General features: G+C 30.1%; 2 protein-coding genes across 3 annotated transcripts in view; one reads left to right on the top strand and one right to left on the bottom strand.

Annotated features, from left to right (window-relative positions):
- Positions 1 to 2,272: 2,272 nt before the first annotated feature.
- On the top strand, positions 2,273 to 10,277 carry LOC111636978 (piggyBac transposable element-derived protein 4-like). 2 transcript variants are annotated; one of them, XM_023382366.1, is made up of 3 exons: positions 2,273 to 2,678; positions 7,587 to 9,303; positions 10,048 to 10,277. In XM_023382366.1, the coding sequence occupies exons 2-3, from the start codon at positions 7,599 to 7,601 to the stop codon at positions 10,116 to 10,118; spliced, it is 1,776 nt and encodes a 591-aa protein (XP_023238134.1). In that variant the 5' UTR covers positions 2,273 to 2,678; positions 7,587 to 7,598; the 3' UTR covers positions 10,119 to 10,277. The 2 variants fall into 2 exon arrangements, with proteins under 2 accessions (XP_023238134.1, XP_023238135.1); XM_023382367.1 differs by lacking the exon at positions 2,273 to 2,678 and adding an exon at positions 2,690 to 2,941.
- The window catches only part of LOC111636971 (methylosome protein 50-like), a 45,019-nt gene continuing 26,432 nt past the window's right edge, over positions 4,190 to 22,776 (bottom strand). Inside the window, exons 7-12 of the mRNA XM_023382359.1 lie at positions 19,339 to 19,391; positions 19,173 to 19,243; positions 5,095 to 5,149; positions 4,814 to 4,997; positions 4,669 to 4,746; positions 4,190 to 4,577 (exon numbers count right to left, since the gene is read on the bottom strand). Of these exons, the coding sequence (XP_023238127.1) occupies positions 4,430 to 4,577; positions 4,669 to 4,746; positions 4,814 to 4,997; positions 5,095 to 5,149; positions 19,173 to 19,243; positions 19,339 to 19,391 (589 nt within the window). The 3' untranslated portion in view covers positions 4,190 to 4,429. The remainder of the gene's footprint in view (positions 4,578 to 4,668; positions 4,747 to 4,813; positions 4,998 to 5,094; positions 5,150 to 19,172; positions 19,244 to 19,338; positions 19,392 to 22,776) is intronic.

Raw genomic sequence — 22,776 nt, forward strand, 5'->3', positions numbered from 1 at the left:
GGTTAACCGACCGTTCTAGTCGGCAAATTTCAAATGTCCGCTAGTGATGTGGCACTACAATATTTGGCTATGTCTTGGCTACTTTAATATTATTTTTGTTAAATTTTTGCATGTTTAGATAGCAAATGGTTGAGCTGGACCATTGAAGGGAGGCCAGTATTTAAACGAGACTTAATTTTCTAATTATGAGTGATTGTTTGTTTTGTGAGCAATAAAATAATTTAAAAATAATTTTTAAAGATACAATAGCGACGATTATTTAAAAAGAATTTTGTTAGGCTTAACATCAATGAAAATTCAATGCAAAGTTGGTTAATAGTGATATACTAATATACTAATTACATGGGATATACTAATATACTATAGTAATAATGTATTTTTTTCATTGTTTTCGGTTATCCGACCAACCTGAGTCCCCAATTGAGTTGGATAATCGATGCTCTACTGTATATATCAAATATAAATGAACTATGTGATAAAGGTACAAATGAACTAGAATATGTGTTATTAATTTCAATTATTTGTTTCTTTCAGGACCAATTCTGTCTAAAGCACATCTTGCTTCCTATACAAACAGATTAAGACTTGTGTCTGCAAAACAATGAAAATACAAAAATTTGTTTTGTTTAAAAAGCTGATAACATGTATCTTAGATTAACCAAATGTTATTCATGTCAATCATTAAATTACCTTGCATATCTATTGTAAGAAACTGAATACATGTATGAACAAATTTTACACTTGATTATATTAATTAATAAAGTAAAAAGCTTATTTTCTATTAGTTATTCTTTATCACCATATTTTAAGAATTATTCTTTTCTATGCATATGTTTCTTATGCCCAAAGAAAAAATTTTAACTTGATTTTAATATATATTTTCTTGTTTAACATCAAGATAGTGAAGAGTCATGTTTTCCACATTTATCTTGGAAGTTTAAAAGTGAAATTATTTCTAAATTTTTCCCCATATAGATTTGATATAGTTTATAAAAAATTAATTTTGGCTTAGTTAAATTAGCCAAAATTAATTTCAATAGTTTGGCATAAAACTGATTAACAAATAACCAAACTTTAAAAAAATCAGTTATTGTTATCATTATCTTCAGATTATCTTCTCTTTTTGTGTTATCAGTCAACCACTGTTATAAACATTAAATATTGTTTTAATAATTACTTGCTTGCAATACAGTATCTTAAATAGCATTTAATTAAAGTAATTCTAGCAATTTGTTTTTTCTGACTGAACATTATAAAAAAAAAAAAGAAAAAGTCAAGGTTTCTCTGACTGAACTTGAGTGCACAAGGCCACATAGAGAAGCCTGGAACAGTTCTCCCATCCATATTTTTTATAATGTCCAGCCATCCAGCTACTTTTCCTTTAATTATTTTAAGAGGATAAAATGTGTACTAATTCTGAGATGCTCTACAACTTTGTAATTTAATACTATGCTGCTATCTTTCATAGAAGCAAAGATTGGATCAGGGATACATAGGGATACTTTATGAACTTTTTTTACTTACCAATGGTTAAAATTTGTATATATATTAAAAGCAAAATGTTCTGTCACCACTAAAACAGAAACTAACACTTTAAAAAAGTAGTGTATAAGTAGGTCACACCAACTCACAGATGGGTTCTACAATTCACCCCTCTAAAATAGTGGTGCACAAACCATGGGTCCAGAGGGGTCGTGAGAAAATTTTTCAAAGTCACCAAATTCAAAGAAATTTATTTGACAACAAAAATATAAGGCTTTTCTTCAACAAGTATCAGGTACCAGTAAAATAGTGAAATAAAATTATATTATTTATAAAAATATAACTATATTTTTTATGAAAATAATTGTTTATATTAGTACCCAATACAGACAGAGGNTTACTGCTAGCAAAACAATGCGAAATATGTAATTATTTTCGGTAATCCGGACACTTTTGGTAATCTGACACACCTTTGGTCCCATACCTGTCGGATTATCATGTAATTTGATATAATTTCTAGATGAATAAATAAACATGCATAAATTAACTGCATATGGAATATCCATAAATGACGTCCATACTTGAAGGGGGGAGGTTATAAGTCAGACAAAATCGGGTAAGGGGAGGGAAGCCGTTTTATTTCATTAAATTTTATACAGTTTATGCATTTTATTATTCATAAAGTGTTATAGGTTTTAACGGGGGTTGAACATTGTTGGACGTCCGAAGACGGGGGGGGGGGTGTTACGGAAACTTGGACAATGTGGAGAGAGGAGTAAAAATTTCAAGAAAAATGCCGACATAATTTATGGACATCCCCATATTTAAAAATTAAAACTACAGTATTTTTAAACTGTTAATTTAAACATGAAAGAATACAAAGTTAATGTAAGTTAAGTTTAGAAAATTATTAATGAAATATTTCACGCAAACACTAATGGACGATTAAGTAACACTATTACATCCACTACCATCTATCGACACCCGGACGAACTTTTAAGCTCCGCCCATAGAAAAACAAGCCAGCAGGTTTTAGAATTATGCTATCCGATACAATATGGCGTCTCGTACAGATGTCACTGCACAACAGCAACAGTATTGGTTGCAATTGTCACGCCTGTCAAAATAGGGTAGAGCGTCTCCCATTGCCATAAACTACCGCTTTGTCTCGGATGACGTAATAGGAAAAAGTGAAGGTAACGTTTATTGGCCGACGTTTTTGTAGTGTTTATTATTATTATCGATAGAACAATGTAACCGATGGCGTGCCAATAGTCCAGATGATTGATAAAATATATATGTAATGGAAAATACACAACAGTTAGCGGGAGGAGATTAACAATCGCGTTTTATTTTATGAACAACTTTGTTAAAATTACTTTTTGCATTATAATTTCTTTGTTTAGATCTACAAACCCACAGAAAAAGATTAGTAAAAGCAAATGAATAAAACCAACCAGTTAGGTGTAGTAGTATTTATATAATTTTCCCCCAAATATAATTATACAGTGTTATTTAAATACCAAAGAATGAACTAAAATCATTGTAAGGATCTAATAAAAACTGTTAAGAAATATAAACTAGATAAGTCAATATTTTAATTTTTATTGCATATATTTTAAAAGCTACTTTTCTCAGACCAAATGTTTTAGAAATTTCAAGCATTTGAGGATTCTAGAAAATCATCATTCTGAGTAAACTAATTTGAATTAGATTTGTTTTTAATGGCTTTCTTAACAAATACATCTTAATTTTATGAAATATTACTGGACAATGTGCTGCAAAATTTTGTAAAGTGGGATTTAAAATTTCCTAAACTTTTATATTTTTTGTTATTACATTGTTTTTGTGTGGTTTATAAATTTTTATTTGAATATAAAAGTTCAATATAAGTAATGAGGAAAAAAATTCTAAAACTAAAGGTCAATATACTTAATTGTTTAACACACTAGACAGTGGGTAATAGATAACTTTTAGTTGCAATTAATGTGAAAAGGCTTATTTTAATATAATATTTTGTTTCGACAATATTGCATTTAAATGTTTTATATGTCAAAACTGAATTAAAATAAAATTAAATATTGTAATATCATAATCGTTACAATTAGCTTATTTGCTCACCATATCATTTGAGTATGTAAAAATCTGAAATTTTTTATCATTAACATAATTTTAAGACTTAAAATAAGTAAAGAAAATATGCAATATTTTGTATGTATATTTGTGATCTATTTCCTGCCAATTTAAAACTCGTACATCACAAATATCATTCTGTATAATATAATAAAATATTTACTGTTGCATTCCTCATTTGATTTGCTTTGATTCTAAACTTGATCTAAGTCTCTTCCAACATTATGAGCTTTAACCCAATTGATGATATACCTGAATAAAGAATACCCATTGTTCCAAGATATATTTTGGAGTTTTCTAATGATTACAAATTATGTACAAATCATGTATAACAAAATGCCATAATGTTAGGAGTGCAGCAGTAAATATTTCATTTCGGCACAATTCATATACAGAATGATTCTTATGATGTAAAAGTTGGAAAAGATAAGTAATTTTTGGATCACATTGTATGTGTGTATGGATATATATATGTTTTCTAATCTTATATTATTTTTTCTGTAGCATTTAATACTTGAAATATATATAATAATCAATAATTTAACAATAGTTTCGAAAGTAATTTTATTATTAATTTTACTTATTAATCTGATATTTCACTGTATTTCATTTTAATTTTTTTAACTGTTTGATTTAATATAAATAACTAATATCATATAGCACGTAAAGATTCATCAAGACATTTATAAATCAAGTCAAAAATAACTTTACTATTAAACAACTAATGATAATTAATTTTAAAGAACATCTTTACTCCAATTAATGTGATTTATACAACATGTTTGATAGTTTAAAATATCCAAAAATTCTTTGGTCATGATGCTTCATCTTGTCTTTCAATATCATTTGTTTGAAAATTGTGGCCAAATACTTCTTTTCCCCAACTGCAGGAATATAATTGATTACTTTCTGGATGCCAAGATAATCCCCTTACAAAATCTGAATGTGAATCATCTTTATATCTGAAATTAGCAATAAACAGATAAATATTTATGAAAATAGCTAATAATTATGTATGTAATTTAATGTGAAATATTATAATACATAACTTACATAATTTCTAAATTTTCTCCACTAACATCTGATACAACAACATATTCTTCGTCAGCACAAGATGCAAGTAAATTTGGACTGAAAATATCATTTATATAAAAATTTAATTTACTGTAATATTGTTAGACATATTAAAAAAACTTACAATTTAGGTGAAAACACCAATCTGAAAATTGGTCTCTGATGTAATGTTTCTGATAATATACTTCCTACACATTTTCGAATGTCTTTTAGGATAACTTGTCCCAATTCATCACCTGCAGCAAAGAGAGTCGGAGATTCTAATTTCCAAGCAACACATGTTGGTACTGCTTTAAGAGGATCCTTGCCTTATAAGAAATTAATTTCCGATTATTTTTCACAAAATTTCATTCTTTTATTCTTTCATGTACAAGTTACAAACTAATAAAAAAAATATAAACTTACCAACAAGAGTGGCTGGTTTAGGTAGACGCAGATCCCATATAAATATCTTATCATCCTATAAGAAAATTTTAAGAATTAGTAATTTTATAAAGAAATAAAATTAGATGGTTACATAAAAATTGTCATTTAATCTCAAAAATCAGTTTCATAATCAATGCAAGAATTTTAAAATTATTATTATACTCATTAAAAATTTGTTATTTTGACATTAACATAAAACAATCTTAATATAAATCTTAATTTAGTGTCTTTTAAGTATTTCTGAAGCATTCTATCTTCACTACAATATTTTAATTTGACTTTAACTAAGTATTGACTATTATATTGATATTATTTGGCTAGTGCATATTACTTCATAGTTCCTCAAGTTATTTTAAAATATACACTTATATGAATAGCAAAGCATTGTGTTTCAGAAGCATATCGTAATTAGTTATTGTTATAAATCAGCAATGCCAGTTAAATAAAAAATACTTTAAATGGCAAAACATCAAAAAGACCAAAGAAAATGATGTCCCTCAAAGATAAAATTAAAGTGCTAGGCAAGAAAAAGAATCAACAGTTATAGCTATTTCTCTTCCATTCTAATGGGTCAATCATAATTTACATTAAGAAAATCAGAGACAAAGACTGAAAAAAGCAGCAGCATCTGCAATATTAAAAATTGCAAGGATTGTCAGAACAATTAAAACCATCCACCGTTAACAAATGAAAAGTCTTAAATGTTACAGTAGTAGTTTTATCATCTATCAAAAAGCAAAGTGTTTGTATTTCAGTGCAAATACTACTCAAGATTAACTAGAGTATGTTTAAATTCATTCTGAAGGCCCATTTTCTGTTGCAAAACTTCCAAACATGAAAATTATTTTTTTTTTTCTTTCTTTTCTTTTCAAATCTAACTTTCCATATTTACAACAGTTTTGCAGAATGTAACTCCTGTAAATATACAGCTTGTACTGTATTCAAAAATGATGAAAAATCATCAAATTTAAATAGTTACAAATATTAAATTTTATGCCTTTGTGTCCTTATCATATAGTTTTGTACTTAAATTGTCTACAAGGACTTATTATACCGGTGACCTGGTTCTGCAAATTCAGAAAAACAGTCTTTATTTTTTACCTGAACACATGTTACATGATATCATTGTGACATTTGAACATTCTGAATGTTCAAGTGATAGTATGAGAATGATGAGGAATATGATTAGATTTATGCTATTTATATTGATGTATTTAAAGATGTATTTATGAACCAAAAAACTAAGCTTTTGGTCATAAACCTGCTGATGATGGACCAACAGGTCCGAAACCAATGATATCGTGTAACGTGTTCAGGTGAAAAATACTGTTTTTTCTGAATTGTTTTCTTAATTTGCAGAACCAGGTCACCAGTATAATAAGTTCTAGAAATAAATAAGTTCTTGTAGACAATTTAAGTACAAAAGTTATAAATATTGCTTTCTAGTTTCTAAAAATATTTTAAATATATACTGTACACTATTCTTCCACAATTTTGACAATGTAGCTCATACTTAAATTATACAGTTTTAAATATCAGTGCTGGAAGTAGTATGTAAAAGTGTCTAGTGCAGTGTTTCTCAACAGGGGCGATATCGCCCCCATGTGGGCATTTTTCCATGTTGAGGGGGTGATTAGTAACAATTTATATTTTGGGGGCAAAAAACAATTTTCTGGGTGATATATTATATTAAGAATAATTAGATATTTTATTAATTATATCGTACAATAATTAAACAAATAACATTATGCTAGTCACTAGTCTATTCAATGCAGTATGAATTTGGCATTAGTCTTGGTCCTCGGCATCGGAATTTTGAAGTGAAGGGGACGATAATAGGTAACGAGATGATTATTGAAGGGGACGATACTACGTTGAAGGGGGCTTGTTACGTTGAACGATTCGTTAGAGATTGAGAAACACTGGTCTAGTGTATTTGTTGAACTCTTCCAGCTTTTGGGAGTTATATTATATAGCTTTATCAAAAGGTTTCAGCCATTAAAATAAATTATAGTCAACTTCCAGCATTGGAGGAGAAAGGCTTCAGTGTGCTACTCTGGGAACCTGGAACTGATCTACATAGAAATTTTTCATGAGCCCTTGTCCCTCATCATCCAGCCATCCCATTGTAGGTGTGGTAGGCATGGCTGAACCTACTCTCTTACTGCTTACAGGATGGAGTAAAGAAAGAAAGAATGAGAGAGACAGAACAATCTTTATCATTAATTTTTGTTGACACTTTAAGCTTCAACAAATATAATATTTACATAAACTATTATAAGAAAAATTTAGGTAAATCTTATATAAAATGGCAGGATGAATAAGATAATAAAGATACATTTAAAATATTTGATAGTTTATTACAATAAATTTCTGATAAATTTGATAATGTGCTGGATATAATTATAAGAAATTTAATAAAACAATAACTACTATTCTATGATTTAAAGTTTATATATTTTGTATTACAGACAAATGCAGCAATGAATATACAACAGAGAAAAAATAATAGAAGTTTTTCTAAACAAGCTCAAAAAAGAAGAAAAACTTATGATTCAGATGAAACAAATTCAGATTTAAGTTCTGAATCTGAAAATTACATAAAAGATAAATATTATGATTACAATGATGATTATGACTCTGATGAATCAGAAGAACTGCAGAGAACAGAGAAAGAAGAAAATGATATCAGATGGAATGATGTTTCAAATACTAAAAGAGCCAACATTCAATTTGATAAACAACCAAAAATAAATATACTTATTTCTTCCAGACTGACTCCAATAGATTATTTCAGACTTTTCCTTACTGATAATGTTCTAAATTATATTGTAGAGAAAACAAATAAACATGCAGAACATATTATTTCTAAAGTACAATTTAGTCAAATGAGTCGTATGTCAGCGTGGAAACCTACTTGCAAAGAGGAAATGGAAACATTTTTTGGTCTTTTACTGTGGATGGATCTAGTTAAGTTTCCTGGAATAGATAATTATTGGAGCCGCAGTGCAATTTACAAGAATGAAGTCATAAATGCAATGAAAAGAAACAGATTTGAACTCTTACTGAAAATTTGGTACTTTTCAAATGACGATGATGAACCCGAGAATGATTTTGGCTATAAAATGAGATATTTCTTTCATATGCTAGTTCAACAATTCAAAGAAATCAGAATACCTGGTTCTATAATGATTGTAGATACAATTACAATACCATGTAAAGGCTATTTACATATATCACAATGCATTTCAAAGAAACAGAAAAGATATGGGATTAAAATTTTTAAATTATGTAGTTCTGATGGTTATACTTATAATATGTTGTTATATGACAATAAGTTAAAAAACAATTTAAAAAGAAATAATGAGCATATCGTTTTGAAACTATGTGATAATTATTTACAGGAAGAAAGAGTATTATTTGCAAACAGTTTTTTCACTTCAGTAACTCTAGCACATGATTTATTAAAAAGAAAGACACACTTACTTGGAACCTTGCAATCATCAAATAAAGATTTACCTCAGAAAGTTATTCACTCTCAACTTACTCAAGGGCAAATTGTTGGAATGATCGACAATGAAGGTGTTTTAATTGCAAAATGGAAAAACAAGAAAGAAGCAGTGTTTTTATCAACCTATCACAATTTAGATTTTATAAAAACTGAAAGAAAAAATAAAGAAATCAAGAAGCCAAAGCTTACTGTTGATTATAAAGCAGGGAGAGCTGGAATAAATAAAATGGATCAAATGTCACATTATTCATCTCCTATGAGGAAAACTCTCTGTTGGTATCATAGAGTAGCAATGGAAACACTTTTTGGTGTATGTGTAGTAAATGCTTTCATTATTTATAAACAAAATAATGTTCATTCAACAATGACAATTAGACAATTTAGAGAACAGTTAGTTAAATCATTACTGCACTTCAATGATTCTGAAGGAGGAGATGAAAATGAAAACATGAAATTTTCATTAAAGACAGAAATAAAACATAAACTTGAAGTGACAAAACTAAAATCTATACGAAATAAAAAGATTAGAAGATACTGCATTCATTGTATTGAAAAATCATTGAAAAAACATGGTATCCCTAATGTTATACCTTCAAAAAAAGTCACCACATTCTGTTCAGTTTGTCCAAGTAAACCATTTGTATGTGTTAACTGCTTTAGCTATCACATGAAAAGAGGTTTGTATAGAAGTTTTTGGATTAAAGCTCATTTTATCAATTTAAAAAACTAGTAAACAAAAATGAGAAGATTCAAGATATAAATATACTTTAAGATATATTAAATTACTTTTTATCTTAAAAATAACAAACTTTTTAATTAATTCACTTAAATTTTTTAAATTGTACAGTAGAGCATCAATTATCCGACCCCCAATTAACCGTCACTTTGGTTAACCGACCGTTCTAGTCGGCAAATTTCAAATGTCCGCTAGTGATGTGGCACTACAATATTTGGCTATGTCTTGGCTATTTTAATATTATTTTTGTTAAATTTTTGCATGTTTAGATGGCAAATGGTTGAGCTGGACCATTGAAGGGAGGCCAGTATTTAAACGAGACTTAATTTTCTAATTATGAGTGATTGTTTGTTTTGTGAGCAATAAAATAATTTAAAAATAATTTTTAAAGATACAATAGCGACGATTATTTAAAAAGAATTTTGTTAGGCTTAACATCAATGAAAATTCAATGCAAAGTTGGTTAATAGTGATATACTAATATACTAATTACATGGGATATACTAATATACTATAGTAATAATGTATTTTTTTCATTGTTTTCGGTTATCCGACCAACCTGAGTCCCCAATTGAGTTGGATAATCGATGCTCTACTGTATATATCAAATATAAATGAACTATGTGATAAAGGTACAAATGAACTAGAATATGTGTTATTAATTTCAATTATTTGTTTCTTTCAGGACCAATTCTGTCTAAAGCACATCTTGCTTCCTATACAAACAGATTAAGGCTTGTGTCTGCAAAACAATGAAAATACAAAAATTTGTTTTGTTTAAAAAGCTGATAACATGTATCTTAGATTAACCAAATGTTATTCATGTCAATCATTAAATTACCTTGCATATCTATTGTAAGAAACTGAATACATGTATGAACAAATTTTACACTTGATTATATTAATTAATAAAGTAAAAAGCTTATTTTCTATTAGTTATTCTTTATCACCATATTTTAAGAATTATTCTTTTCTATGCATATGTTTCTTATGCCCAAAGAAAAAATTTTAACTTGATTTTAATATATATTTTCTTGTTTAACATCAAGATAGTGAAGAGTCATGTTTTCCACATTTATCTTGGAAGTTTAAAAGTGAAATTATTTCTAAATTTTTCCCCATATAGATTTGATATAGTTTATAAAAAATTAATTTTGGCTTAGTTAAATTAGCCAAAATTAATTTCAATAGTTTGGCATAAAACTGATTAACAAATAACCAAACTTTAAAAAAATCAGTTATTGTTATCATTATCTTCAGATTATCTTCTCTTTTTGTGTTATCAGTCAACCACTGTTATAAACATTAAATATTGTTTTAATAATTACTTGCTTGCAATACAGTATCTTAAATAGCATTTAATTAAAGTAATTCTAGCAATTTGTTTTTTCTGACTGAACATTATAAAAAAAAAAAAGAAAAAGTCAAGGTTTCTCTGACTGAACTTGAGTGCACAAGGCCACATAGAGAAGCCTGGAACAGTTCTCCCATCCATATTTTTTATAATGTCCAGCCATCCAGCTACTTTTCCTTTAATTATTTTAAGAGGATAAAATGTGTACTAATTCTGAGATGCTCTACAACTTTGTAATTTAATACTATGCTGCTATCTTTCATAGAAGCAAAGATTGGATCAGGGATACATAGGGATACTTTATGAACTTTTTTTACTTACCAATGGTTAAAATTTGTATATATATTAAAAGCAAAATGTTCTGTCACCACTAAAACAGAAACTAACACTTTAAAAAAGTAGTGTATAAGTAGGTCACACCAACTCACAGATGGGTTCTACAATTCACCCCTCTAAAATAGTGGTGCACAAACCATGGGTCCAGAGGGGTCGTGAGAAAATTTTTCAAAGTCACCAAATTCAAAGAAATTTATTTGACAACAAAAATATAAGGCTTTTCTTCAACAAGTATCAGGTACCAGTAAAATAGTGAAATAAAATTATATTATTTATAAAAATATAACTATATTTTTTATGAAAATAATTGTTTATATTAGTACCCAATACAGACAGAGGATGATTTAGGGCTTGCGATTTCTAATACAGATTCAAACATAAAAGCAATCATGAGCTCTTTGCAAGTGCATACCTCACATTGGATTCTTATGATGTAAAGTTTTTTAAAAGTACTTTTCATAAACTAAATATTTATGCCCATATGCATAAATAAAACCATTGTTTCGTAAAATTATTCAGACTTCTAATAAGGCAGAAACAGGGGTCAGAATTGAAAATAGTTTGCACACCACTGCTCTAAAAGACAACTCACTAACTTCCTCTGTGGACTCAGTATGAATTCGTGGAAAGGGTTAACAAAAGGAAAGGAATTCTTTGTGTAGGGATAGGAGACATAAAAAGACTTCACTTTTGACTCAGACTTGGAGTTGAAGAAATGGTATTTGTTTGCTTCAGTAGGAACCATTATTTAAGTTTGATTTTTGAATAATGAACTTTGGGGTTATATACAGAATACAGATTTTATTTTAGTTTTTATATTATTTTTAATGAGTTTTATCTGTATATATATAAAAAGCAAAAGGTTCTGTCACTGCCACACACAGATAACAAATTTAAAAATTAATTTGATTTGCAATTTGAAAATTTCAGAACAACTTTTAAATGGTTTTTAAAAGCATTGTTTTACTTTTCAATTGATTTGATTTTAATTTTAAGTAATTTTAATTTTAAAAAAAGTCGTGAATTTTTTGTAACATTAATATTATCATATCTCCATAAAAAGGCATTAACATTTAAATAATTTTTATGAAGCTTAGTTCAAAATCTTTGATGATAATTCTATGGAAATGTTCAAGTTATAGTGTACATTAATCCTAATAAAGCCGTAAAGAATTATATATTTTTTATAATTAACATTTTGAAAAAGAAATTTACATACATCATGCTGTACCGTATTCCACATATGTACAGTACAACATTCTTAGACTCTTGAATAGGTATTCAATAAGATTAAGAATCTATACTATTTTAAAATCTGATTTCTGGCAGTGCTAATCCTAAGAATCTGTCTCTGTACTGAACCACAAGAACTAAAGAAAAAAGGAGGTCATTTAAAAGTGAGTAAAGTAATTTGGTTACAGCCAAAGATAACTAAGATAACTACAGATAACTGAGATAAAAAGAATTAATGGAAAATATCTTGAAATTATAGAAAACAATCCAGTTCAATCCAGACAGAACAAAGTTTGATAACCTCTGTGGTTTTAATATTAGAACAAATGAATTATATATACACATATTTAGCCTTATAATAAATAGGGTTGGTGTCAGGAAGGGCATCGGCTGTAAAACTTATGCCAAAACTACATGGAATGTCTATTAGACTACAAGTAAGTTATAATTGTGTTAGGACATTCCCCCGAAGTGATGTACTGTACAGTCATGTCACCCAAAAACTATGTCAAATGAGCTGGGGCTATCAAACCAAGGACAGGTTCAGATAAAGAAGTTAGTCAAGAAAGAGAAGAGGAAGAAGAGAAGTATAAGAATAGGTACTTTAAACATCGGAACATTGAATGGGAAGAGTAGAGAGTTGGTTGATCTTATGCAAAGAAGGAGAGCGAACATTTTGTGCCTGCAAGAGACAAGATTGAAAGGAAATACAGCTAAAAAACTTGAAGAAGGGTACAAAGCTGTTTGTGAGTGGAGCGAATAAGGGAGGAAGGAATGGAGTTGGTATCATAATTGATAAAGTTCTAAAAGACAATGTCTGTGAGGTTAAACAAAGGTGTGATAGAATTATGAGCATTAAGTTAGATGTTGGTGGAATTTTCATTATGATTGTGTGTGTGTATGCTCCTCAGCCAGATAATGGAGAAAAAGAAAAGACAAACTTTTGGACAGATCTTAACCAAGTTATAATGTAGTTCCTATGAATGAGATTAATCTGTGGGGGTGATTTAAATAGTCAGGTTGGGAAGAGGAAGAATGCAAAAAGAAGAGTTCTTGGGAGAAAGGAATGAAGAGGGAGAAAGACTAGTTGATCATGCTGTGGCTTTTAACTTGTACTAGTTAACAGCTACTTTGAGAAGAAAGTAAATCAACTGGTTACATACATGAGTAGAGGTAGATCCAGCCAGATTGATTTTTTCTTGTGCCACAGGAGACATCTGAGAGAAGTGAGAAACAGTAAGGTGTTAAATGGAGAAAGTGTTGCTGCACAACATAAGAGTTCTCCTGGTGGATTATGACTTTTTTTATGGGCCATTGTAAAAATTGTGTTAGCCAGATTGAACATAGGATCAAATGGTGGAGATTAAAAGAGGAGGAATTAAGGAAAGAGTTTAAGGTAAAAGTGTTAAAAGAAATCCAGTTTTTGGATGATGTGCAAACATGGTTGCTGAATAGTAATTGCATTTTGAAAGTTGGTGGGAATAACTTCAGGGAGGAGGTTACCAGAAGGAAAGGAACTTTGGTGGTGGAATGCTAAGATACAATCCACAGTTAAACAAAAGAAAGAGGCAAAGAAAAGGTGGGATTTGATGGGAAGGCCTGAAGATAAAGAAACTTACCATTTGGCAAATAAAATGACTAAAAAGGTGATGGCTATTGCAAAAGCAAAAGCTTTAGAAGAGGCTTATAAAGTTTTCAAAAGGGAAGGTGGTGAAAGGCAGTTGATGAGAATTGTCAAAGCAAGAGATAAGGCATCAAAAGATTTTACCTCTATTAAATAAACTGATTAAAGATGATAAAGGAGTGGTATTACAAGATTATGTAAGGGTCAAGGAAAGATGGAAAGTATATTTTAGGAATTAATTGAATGAAGAAAACCCCAGAACTTTATACGAGAATGGAGAGGCAAATGAAGGAGTGGTGCAAGATATTAGCAGAGAAGAAATGGAAAATGAAGATGGGGAAAACAGTAGGCACTGATCGGATTACAACTGAGGCTCGGAGAGGTTTGGGTAAGGACGGAACTGATATCCTCTGGGACCTTATGAAGAAACTCTGACAGCAGAAGATCCCAGATGAATGGAGGAAGAGAATTCTTGTGTTGATCTTTAAAGATAAAGGGGATGTACAGAATTGCAGAAATTACGGAAGTATAAAGATATTGTCCCATACTATGAAGATTTGGGAGAAAATTGTAGAAAGTAGGATTAGGTAGGAATCTGAGAATGGGGAAGAACGGTTTGGCTTTTTGCCCAAAAGGAGTATGACTGATGCTATCTTTGCTCTAAAACAGCTGATGGAAAGGCACAGGGAAATGCAGGAAGATTTGCACATGGTGTTCATAAATCTAGAAAAGGCATATGAAAAAATATCAAGGCAAGAGATATGGAGAAGTTTGAGGGAAAAGAATGTTCCAGAAAAATATGTTAGGCTCATCAAGGAAATGTACGAAGGAGCAGAGACCCAAGTTCATAGTGTGGGAACTACAGAAGGGTTCTTCATTAATGTTGGTTTGCATCAGGGATTGGCCCTTAGCCCTTATTTGTTTGACCTGATAATGGACGTGTTGGTGTGTGACGTGAAGTGTGAGGCTGCTGTTTGTGGATAATATTGTGCTATGTGAACTTTCCCAAACTAAGGCTGAGAAGAAACTGGAAGATTGGAGGAAAGTTTTGGAAGAAAGGGGCATGAAGATTAACAGAACTAAAATAGCTTATATGACTCTGAATGGTAGAGATGAGTGTAATATTAAAATCCAAAATGTGCCACTCCCTTTTGTTCAAGGTTTTAAATATCTTGGGACATTTGTTGAGATGGGAGGAGGATTGAACTCTGAGATGCAGCACAGAATTCAATGTAGATAGATGAACTAGAGGAAGCTGAGCAATGTGTTATGCAACAAGAAAGTTAGCTGTAATCTGAAAGGAAAATTGTATAAATCAGTTGTTAGACCTGTGTGAGATCCAAATAGCCCCTGTGACTAATTCATAATTAAATTGAAAGGTTAAAATTTTATTGAAAAATATTCTTTAATTTTAGTGAGAAAATAGTGTTTTTCTAAACGTGGGAAATTGATAAAAAGTCACTTCCTTTAACGGAAGTTGAAACATCCTTTTGTTTTACCCTTATCTACCATAAATCTCAGCACCCTGGGAACTGTCGACCCCTCAATGAATCCCCTTTTCCTCTGTACACGTGAGAGAATCCAAAAAATTGATTGGATGAAAATCATGAGAAATAGAAATGATTTTGTACGATTCAAGGAGTATGCCACGAAATTCCATAGAAGGAAGATGTATTCCATGTCATCTTCCTAAGGCCAATGCCCATATTTGTATCCAGCGGACCTTAATAATGAGTTTAAGTTAGTAAGATTAGAAGAAAAATATATAATTATGTGCCATTTTAAGAACTCCCCTAGAACTGAAGTATAAGAACTTAAAGAATTGAAGTATAAAGAAGCTAAAGGTGAAGATAAAGAGAGATCATCTAGAGGTAGTATGATTATCATAGAAATTGTGAGCTCTCTCTCTCTAAACGTTTATTATAAGTAATCCATTTTTGTATAGACTTCGTTTATTTTGTCTTATTAAATTTTGTTTTATTATTGTTAAAGAAATGTCTCAAGTGTCTGAATCAAACATATTCTCTCCACAAACGAAAACGTGTGTTAATCTGCATATCTAAATTTGATTAACTGGTGTCAAGGATCCTGACAGATCTAGACTTCATAGTCCAGATCCTTTTAAAAATTAACAGCCCCCTAGAAAAAGTTTAGTGAGCCAATCTTGAGATTGTGTGCCCATAAGCGGCATAAACTTAGTTCTATGTCCCTGGCTTCTCACACCTGCAATGTTATATGGAGCTGAGACATGGGCAATAACAAAAGCCCAAGAAAGAAAGATGGAGGTGATGGAGATGAGGATGTTGAGATGGATGAGTGAAGTGTCAAGGAAGGAATGATTTTATTAGAGGTTTTGTTATGCAAATTGTCATCCTGCTAGGTTCTCCTTCATGTGAGGAAACAGATGAAAGTCACTTGGAGCAAGGCTCATACAGCTCAGAAGACCACCACACTGTTGAAGCAGTTTCACTGGGACATCATCGACCATCCTCCCTACAGCCCGGACCTTGCTCCAAGTGACTTTCACCTGTTTCCTCACTTGAAGGAGAACCTAGCAGGATGATGATTCGCTTCAGACGAGGAAGTGAAACACTTTGTGACAACTTGGCTGAAAATGCAAGGACAGGATTTTTACCAGGAGGGAATTTTCAAACTCATCACACAAAGTGACAAGTGCCTAAGCCAATATGGAGACTATGTTAAAAAATACCTAATGTACCAATCAGTTGCCTGTATTGGTTGTATGAAATAAAATGTACACTTTTCACTGCAGGCTTTGTAACCTTAGTTTTTGATCATCCCTTGTATTATTCTAAATGTAGTGGGAATTTAAAGTGAAATGAGGGAAAAAAGTCTTTGGAAAATAAGTTGTGAAAATTTACAAGATAGAAATCTTTGATCACATATTTGGCAAACATGTAGTTAATGTTAACTGCAAACTTAGAACTTAATTCATATAAACCGCAATAAAAACAAAAGATTTTAAGTTTTGTAATTAAATTAAAAGATAAATTCTTATTAAAATATTTTTCAAATACTGTAAACTGAAATTATACCAAATGATGTGCCAGATCATTTGGATTACAAATGTATTGAGTTATGTATGATATTACATATTGTATTTCCTTGATTAAATCCTGGGAGTTTATTTTTTAAATGTTTATATACCTGGTTTATTTGAAGTCTTGTCAGTTTTTTTTTTTTGAGGCTGGGTTTATTGCCTTGCAACAGATGATGATGGGGTAAAAATTGAAAAAAGTATCTTAATTAGTTTTACATTTTTGGAACTACAGTAGAGTCTGGGAAACTCAACTCCTGATAACCTGACATTTCATAAAACTTGCCATGTCATTCAAAGAAAAAAAGAAAAAATTGTCTAATTTTTATCTCTAAAACACTAGGATCAAATAAGTTATCGTTCTCTCTTATAACACTTGATCATAGCATCAATTCCATATTCCATATAGCATCAATGTTAACAAAGAATATAATCCTTTTTCCAAGATGCCACTAACTTAAAAGTAGCCATTAAATACCAATACAGTAGAGCGTCGATTATCCGAATCAATTGGGGACTGGGGTTGTCCAGAAGATTGATGTTTCGGATAACCAATTATGTACGAAAAAATATATTAATTTATCCCATCTTGACATTTTTCTCTGTTGCGTGTCACTTCACATTGAATTTTTGTCGATGTTAAGCCTAACGAAGACTATTGTATTGTTAAAAATTATTTTTTTATTTTGTATGAACAAAACAAATATATTGAAAAATATAAAAACAATAAAAAATTATACTTCAGAAGTTAATTTAGTATCAAAAACGTAAAATATTTGAGTATCCCAAGATATAGCCAAAGATTGCAGTGCCACAGCACTGGCGAAAATTTAAATTTGCCAACTGGAATTCTTTCGGATAATCGACGCTTTACTGTATTTTTAAAATTAAAACTTATAGCCACTACTTGAATGTACAGTAGCTAATATATATCCGAATTTGCACATATAATATTTTTACAAAAGTTCCACTACTTAAACTAGCATTGTTGCTATGCTGTAAAACTCATCATCTTAGTTCCTTAAGCTGAGTTTGCAGGACTCTAGTGCAGGGATGGCAAATCTTTTTGTGTTCACATACCATATTGTAAGCATACTTAGCTTTAAAGATGTTTATGCGTGCCAAAGTTTCAGACTACAAATAACGATATTTAAACAAATTAAATGAATATGGTTTAATTAGAATAAATGTAAAAAAGCTGATTGAAAAAAGGATGATCAGGTGATAAACGGAAAAGATGATTGAAAAAGACAGAAATCGTATGATACATTACATGCCAGATGATTTCTCCTTACGTGCCACTTTGGGCATACGTACCATAGGTTCGCCACCCCTGCTCTAGTGCATCAAAATCATTTATTGACTGTATTTATGGGTTACAAATACAACATTTGAAATAATTACTGTTTTCACAGTTAACTTGATTCAGCATCTTCCAATTCAGTTGTTGTTTTCATTTGTGTCCGTTTTGATGATGATGTCAGAATCAGGACCTTCACTACCATCTTGTTAAAACTCACTATCTCCAATTTGAGTTTTCTGAATTACCCTTTGGTTAATAAGCTCTTGATTTATGAACTCAATTGCAACTTTCCCACACTCAATATTTGATGATAATTATAATTTTATTTCCATAAATATTCCTGTGAACCTTAAAATAGAAAGCACAGTTCAACTCTACAATTTGAAGAGGTAGAATTATATTAAATTTTTTATCTGTCACTTTACACAACATTATCTTATGTAGTGCAGTACTTCAATATGTTTCCCATGCTTTTCAAACCAGAATTTATTTGAATGCTGGGATTTAATCAAGGAAATATGATATACTGAAATTATAATTGTAAAAAACAATTTCTTTATTTGTAATATTTTAATATAATAGTTAAAATTAATGTCAAAATTAAAATTTTGAAATTAATTTTTCATAATAATTTCATAAAAAGTGAGTGACACATCTATTTGAGTATTGATTTATCTTCTAAAATTTGCATTAATGCTCTAACTAGAAATCCAAAAATTTTTGTAGAAAATTTGGGAAATTTCTCTTTAAATGATTAATTTCATCTTTTTTCAGTTTGGTTTTATTTACTGCACCTTTTCTGGTTTTAGTTTTATTTATTGCTATAAAATAAGACTTAAAAATAATAGTTTCAACCTTATATTAACTAAATTCAACACTAAATTTAATAAAATTAAATTTACTTGTCCACATGATATAAACACTCGAGATTCCACATTACTGCAAGAAACTCGGGAAATTTTGTTTCCATGAGCTATAAAAAGATAAAGTTTTTAAATTTCTAAAACAAAACCACATCAGTAATATTAACAGAATAAGTACTCAAAAAAGTATATATAGAATATTAACCTGGTCTATAAGTAGCAATGCATGTCCAAGTTTCAACATCCCATACTTTAATACTATAAGAATATGAAATTTTAAAATAGTGAAATGATTAAATAAAAATAATTTCAAGGACTTCAAACTATATACATACAGTATATTATTTATACATATAAAAACAAATAGTAAAATTACTGATTAGGTAAATGTATTATCCACAACTACTTCATTAGGTTACCAAAAATTTTTTGTAACTAATTTGGTAATAAATATTTACCTATTTTATATAAATATTTTTTCTATTTTATTAAGTCAGAATATAACTGTCAAAATTAAAAAACAAAAATTTTAATTAATTCTCTTTAGTTAGTATGCTTCTTTAGTTCTAAAATACAGTTGCTTGAAAAGTCTATTCCTTAATTAAACTGTACTTACATATAGCAATATCTAAGTGTTATAGTGTTAACCTGATTATGACTCAAGAGGAATTTTAAAATACAGAAGTTTTGGTAACATGAAGAAGTAATTATGGATAATATATTTATCATTTTGTTACCAAGTTTTGCCAATTTCATTGGATTATGATTTATATATTTAAATTGACTTTAGGTAAGTTCTAGAAAATAATCAATATAACCAATTTGTGAGAATTTATTATTAAAGTAATCTTTTTTTAAACTGTGATAAATACTTTTAACAAAATAAAAAGTGAAAAATTTTATAAATCTTTATTTTATAAACTAATAAAAACAATAACTGAATAAGTTTAATTTAAAAAGTTATGATTTTTAATATTTGTTATTACTGATTTTTTAATAATGTCATTTTTAATTTCCACATTTTTAAGAGAAACAATTTAATAAAATTGTAACAATTTGAAAATTACTGTAANAGTAAATTTGAAAGATGGTGTAAGTTATCTGTCATTTTTAAATTCCACATTTTTAAGAGAAACAATTTAATAAAATTGTAACAATTTGAAAATTACTGTAATTTCCTGTATATGCTCAGAAAAAATTTCCAAAACAAAAAATATCATCACCATATTACTCACACTTTCATTTATCTTGAAACACTGAAATTGTGTTTGAAAATATGTCACTTACAAGGCATTGTCTCCAACATTTCCTTGTTATCCCTGTTTCTTTTGTTTTGCTTTATTTCCCTTAGCAACTAATTTTAGATGTAATTATAAAATAAGTAAAACAGAGAAAATAGCTAAGATGAATTCACCTACAGTACATTAAGTACTGAAAATAATATAATAATAACTTTTCCATGGTCACCAGCCAGTCATGATGAGAGAGCCCAGTAATTTTACTAACCCATAAAGCAATGCTGGCTGGAGCACAAGCTCCTAGTAAGGACACCCAGGCCAGTAAGGTCTATGGGGAGAAATGAAACTAAAAGTGACCACATCAACAGTCTGTACAGATAATTACCATTGTAGTAACCAGATCTAAGTATGATACTGGCTCGGACGTCACTTTGGTTAACAAGGTGTTAGGCAGAGGCTCACATTTGAAAAATAAGTCACAGTCTCCCTTGGCTACAGATGGCGAAGCAACACTAGCCCAAGAACTCAATGCCCTCGACAGTTGTGCAGAACCAACCTAGCCTTGATGTTTCTGTGGCAATGCAACCACAGACCACAAAGGGTAGAAAACCATGCCAACAGATGAAATAGACAATGGAAATGAACAAGTTTATCATCTGTAGTTATTACACCATCACAAGACTTAAAACAAACATGACAGCATACAGACAATATCCTTACCTCAGTCACTGAACAAAGGGCTGTTGATCAAAAAAAGAACAATTATACACAACAACCTTATCCCACAAACAACACCTAAACTTATCAAACAACAGGTTGCTGATCAAATACATCAACAGACAAACATTTAACATTTATAAAGATCACATAACCTGTCAGGATAATTCAGCAACAAGCACTGATAATAGTGCACACACAACCTGTACCACTAATGATACTACAGATATTTACTCATCCATCATTGATAACATAGACAGAATTTGTTAATTCACTCTCACTTTTATTTCAGGAAACACACACTAAATATACAGGTACAGATCACTCACAAAGACCATAAATACCAAAAATCAACACGTCTAAGGTAGCAGGAAAAACACTAAATTACATAAACACTCACTTACTACCACACTACATTCACTTAATTTCTACTCTTAGACTTCATACATTAGTTTATGCTTGGGCATTCATTCACAGAAGTTGCACACAAAACACAATTCTATCACAAGCTTGGCAGAGAAGAATAGAAACACAAATAAGTGACATTTGACAGAAATTAGGCAGGCTGACACAATACATTAAAATTAACATAACACCCAAATTAAAGAAACAACTCAAAAAACATTTTCAAAAAAATCAAAACACACAAAGCATGAACACCACAACACACATTACAGAATACATTGATACATTAAAACAAAAACTTGCAGCCAAAGCACAAACTCAAACAATACAAAATATGTTTGCTACAAAAACAACAAAATAAATTATTTACAATGAAAAACCTTTTTACAGACAAATTAGTACCAAAACAACCATTGATATATACAGCACAGTGGCACACAACAGAAGAATGCACAAATTATTGGTCTTTTCTTTGATCCAGTGCTGTATACCCAATGCTGATGCAGCTGGATCGAGGAGAACAAATATTTGCATAACATACCAACTACACCCTGTGCACAAATGTACACATCCAATACGCGTTAACAGAACACACAACTGGAAGACACCCAATGTAGACAAGATTCACAATTTCTGGTACAAAGAGTTTAAATGACTGTACCAGGAACTAGCCACATACCTAACACATATCATCATCAATCCATAAGACATGCCAAAATTTCTTACTCAGAGTATCACTTACATAAAACTTAAAAACAACAATACCACAGACCAATGACATGTCTTTTAACACTATAAATTATTGACATCCTGTATTGCAAACAAAATATACAGAATGTTGACATACACAACATTCCTACAGAACAACAAAAAGGTTACTGTAGAAATCACAGGTGATGCAAAGAACAGTTATGCTGGCTCTCCACTTAGTGCGATTTTCAGGTGATTCAATCACCTTTGTCACTGCAGACAGTGTATATTTTTTCATGGCAATTCTGTCAAAGCCAATTGGCATGCAGTATCCATAATTTCAAGTGTATGTGACACCATAGTTTTATCCATCATCCTTAGCACTACTTACAGCATGGCGTGGAAATTTAGAAAAGGTGCAAATAGAAAATATTACATTTTAAAAATTAAATTGAAAAGCATATAAAACTTTAAGTTGAAAGTTTTGCCACCATTTTCCCATAATTCATTGCAAATTGCCTTCCATTTTGTGTGAAGTGTGTAGGCATATCGAGAAACGACTGCATTGCTCTATGAATCATTGTGTGACAGCA

The sequence above is a fragment of the Centruroides sculpturatus genome, unplaced genomic scaffold, assembly GCF_000671375.1.
Source record: "Centruroides sculpturatus isolate CEXI.00-Female unplaced genomic scaffold, Cexi_2.0 scaffold610, whole genome shotgun sequence".
NCBI lineage: Eukaryota > Metazoa > Arthropoda > Arachnida > Scorpiones > Buthidae > Centruroides > Centruroides sculpturatus.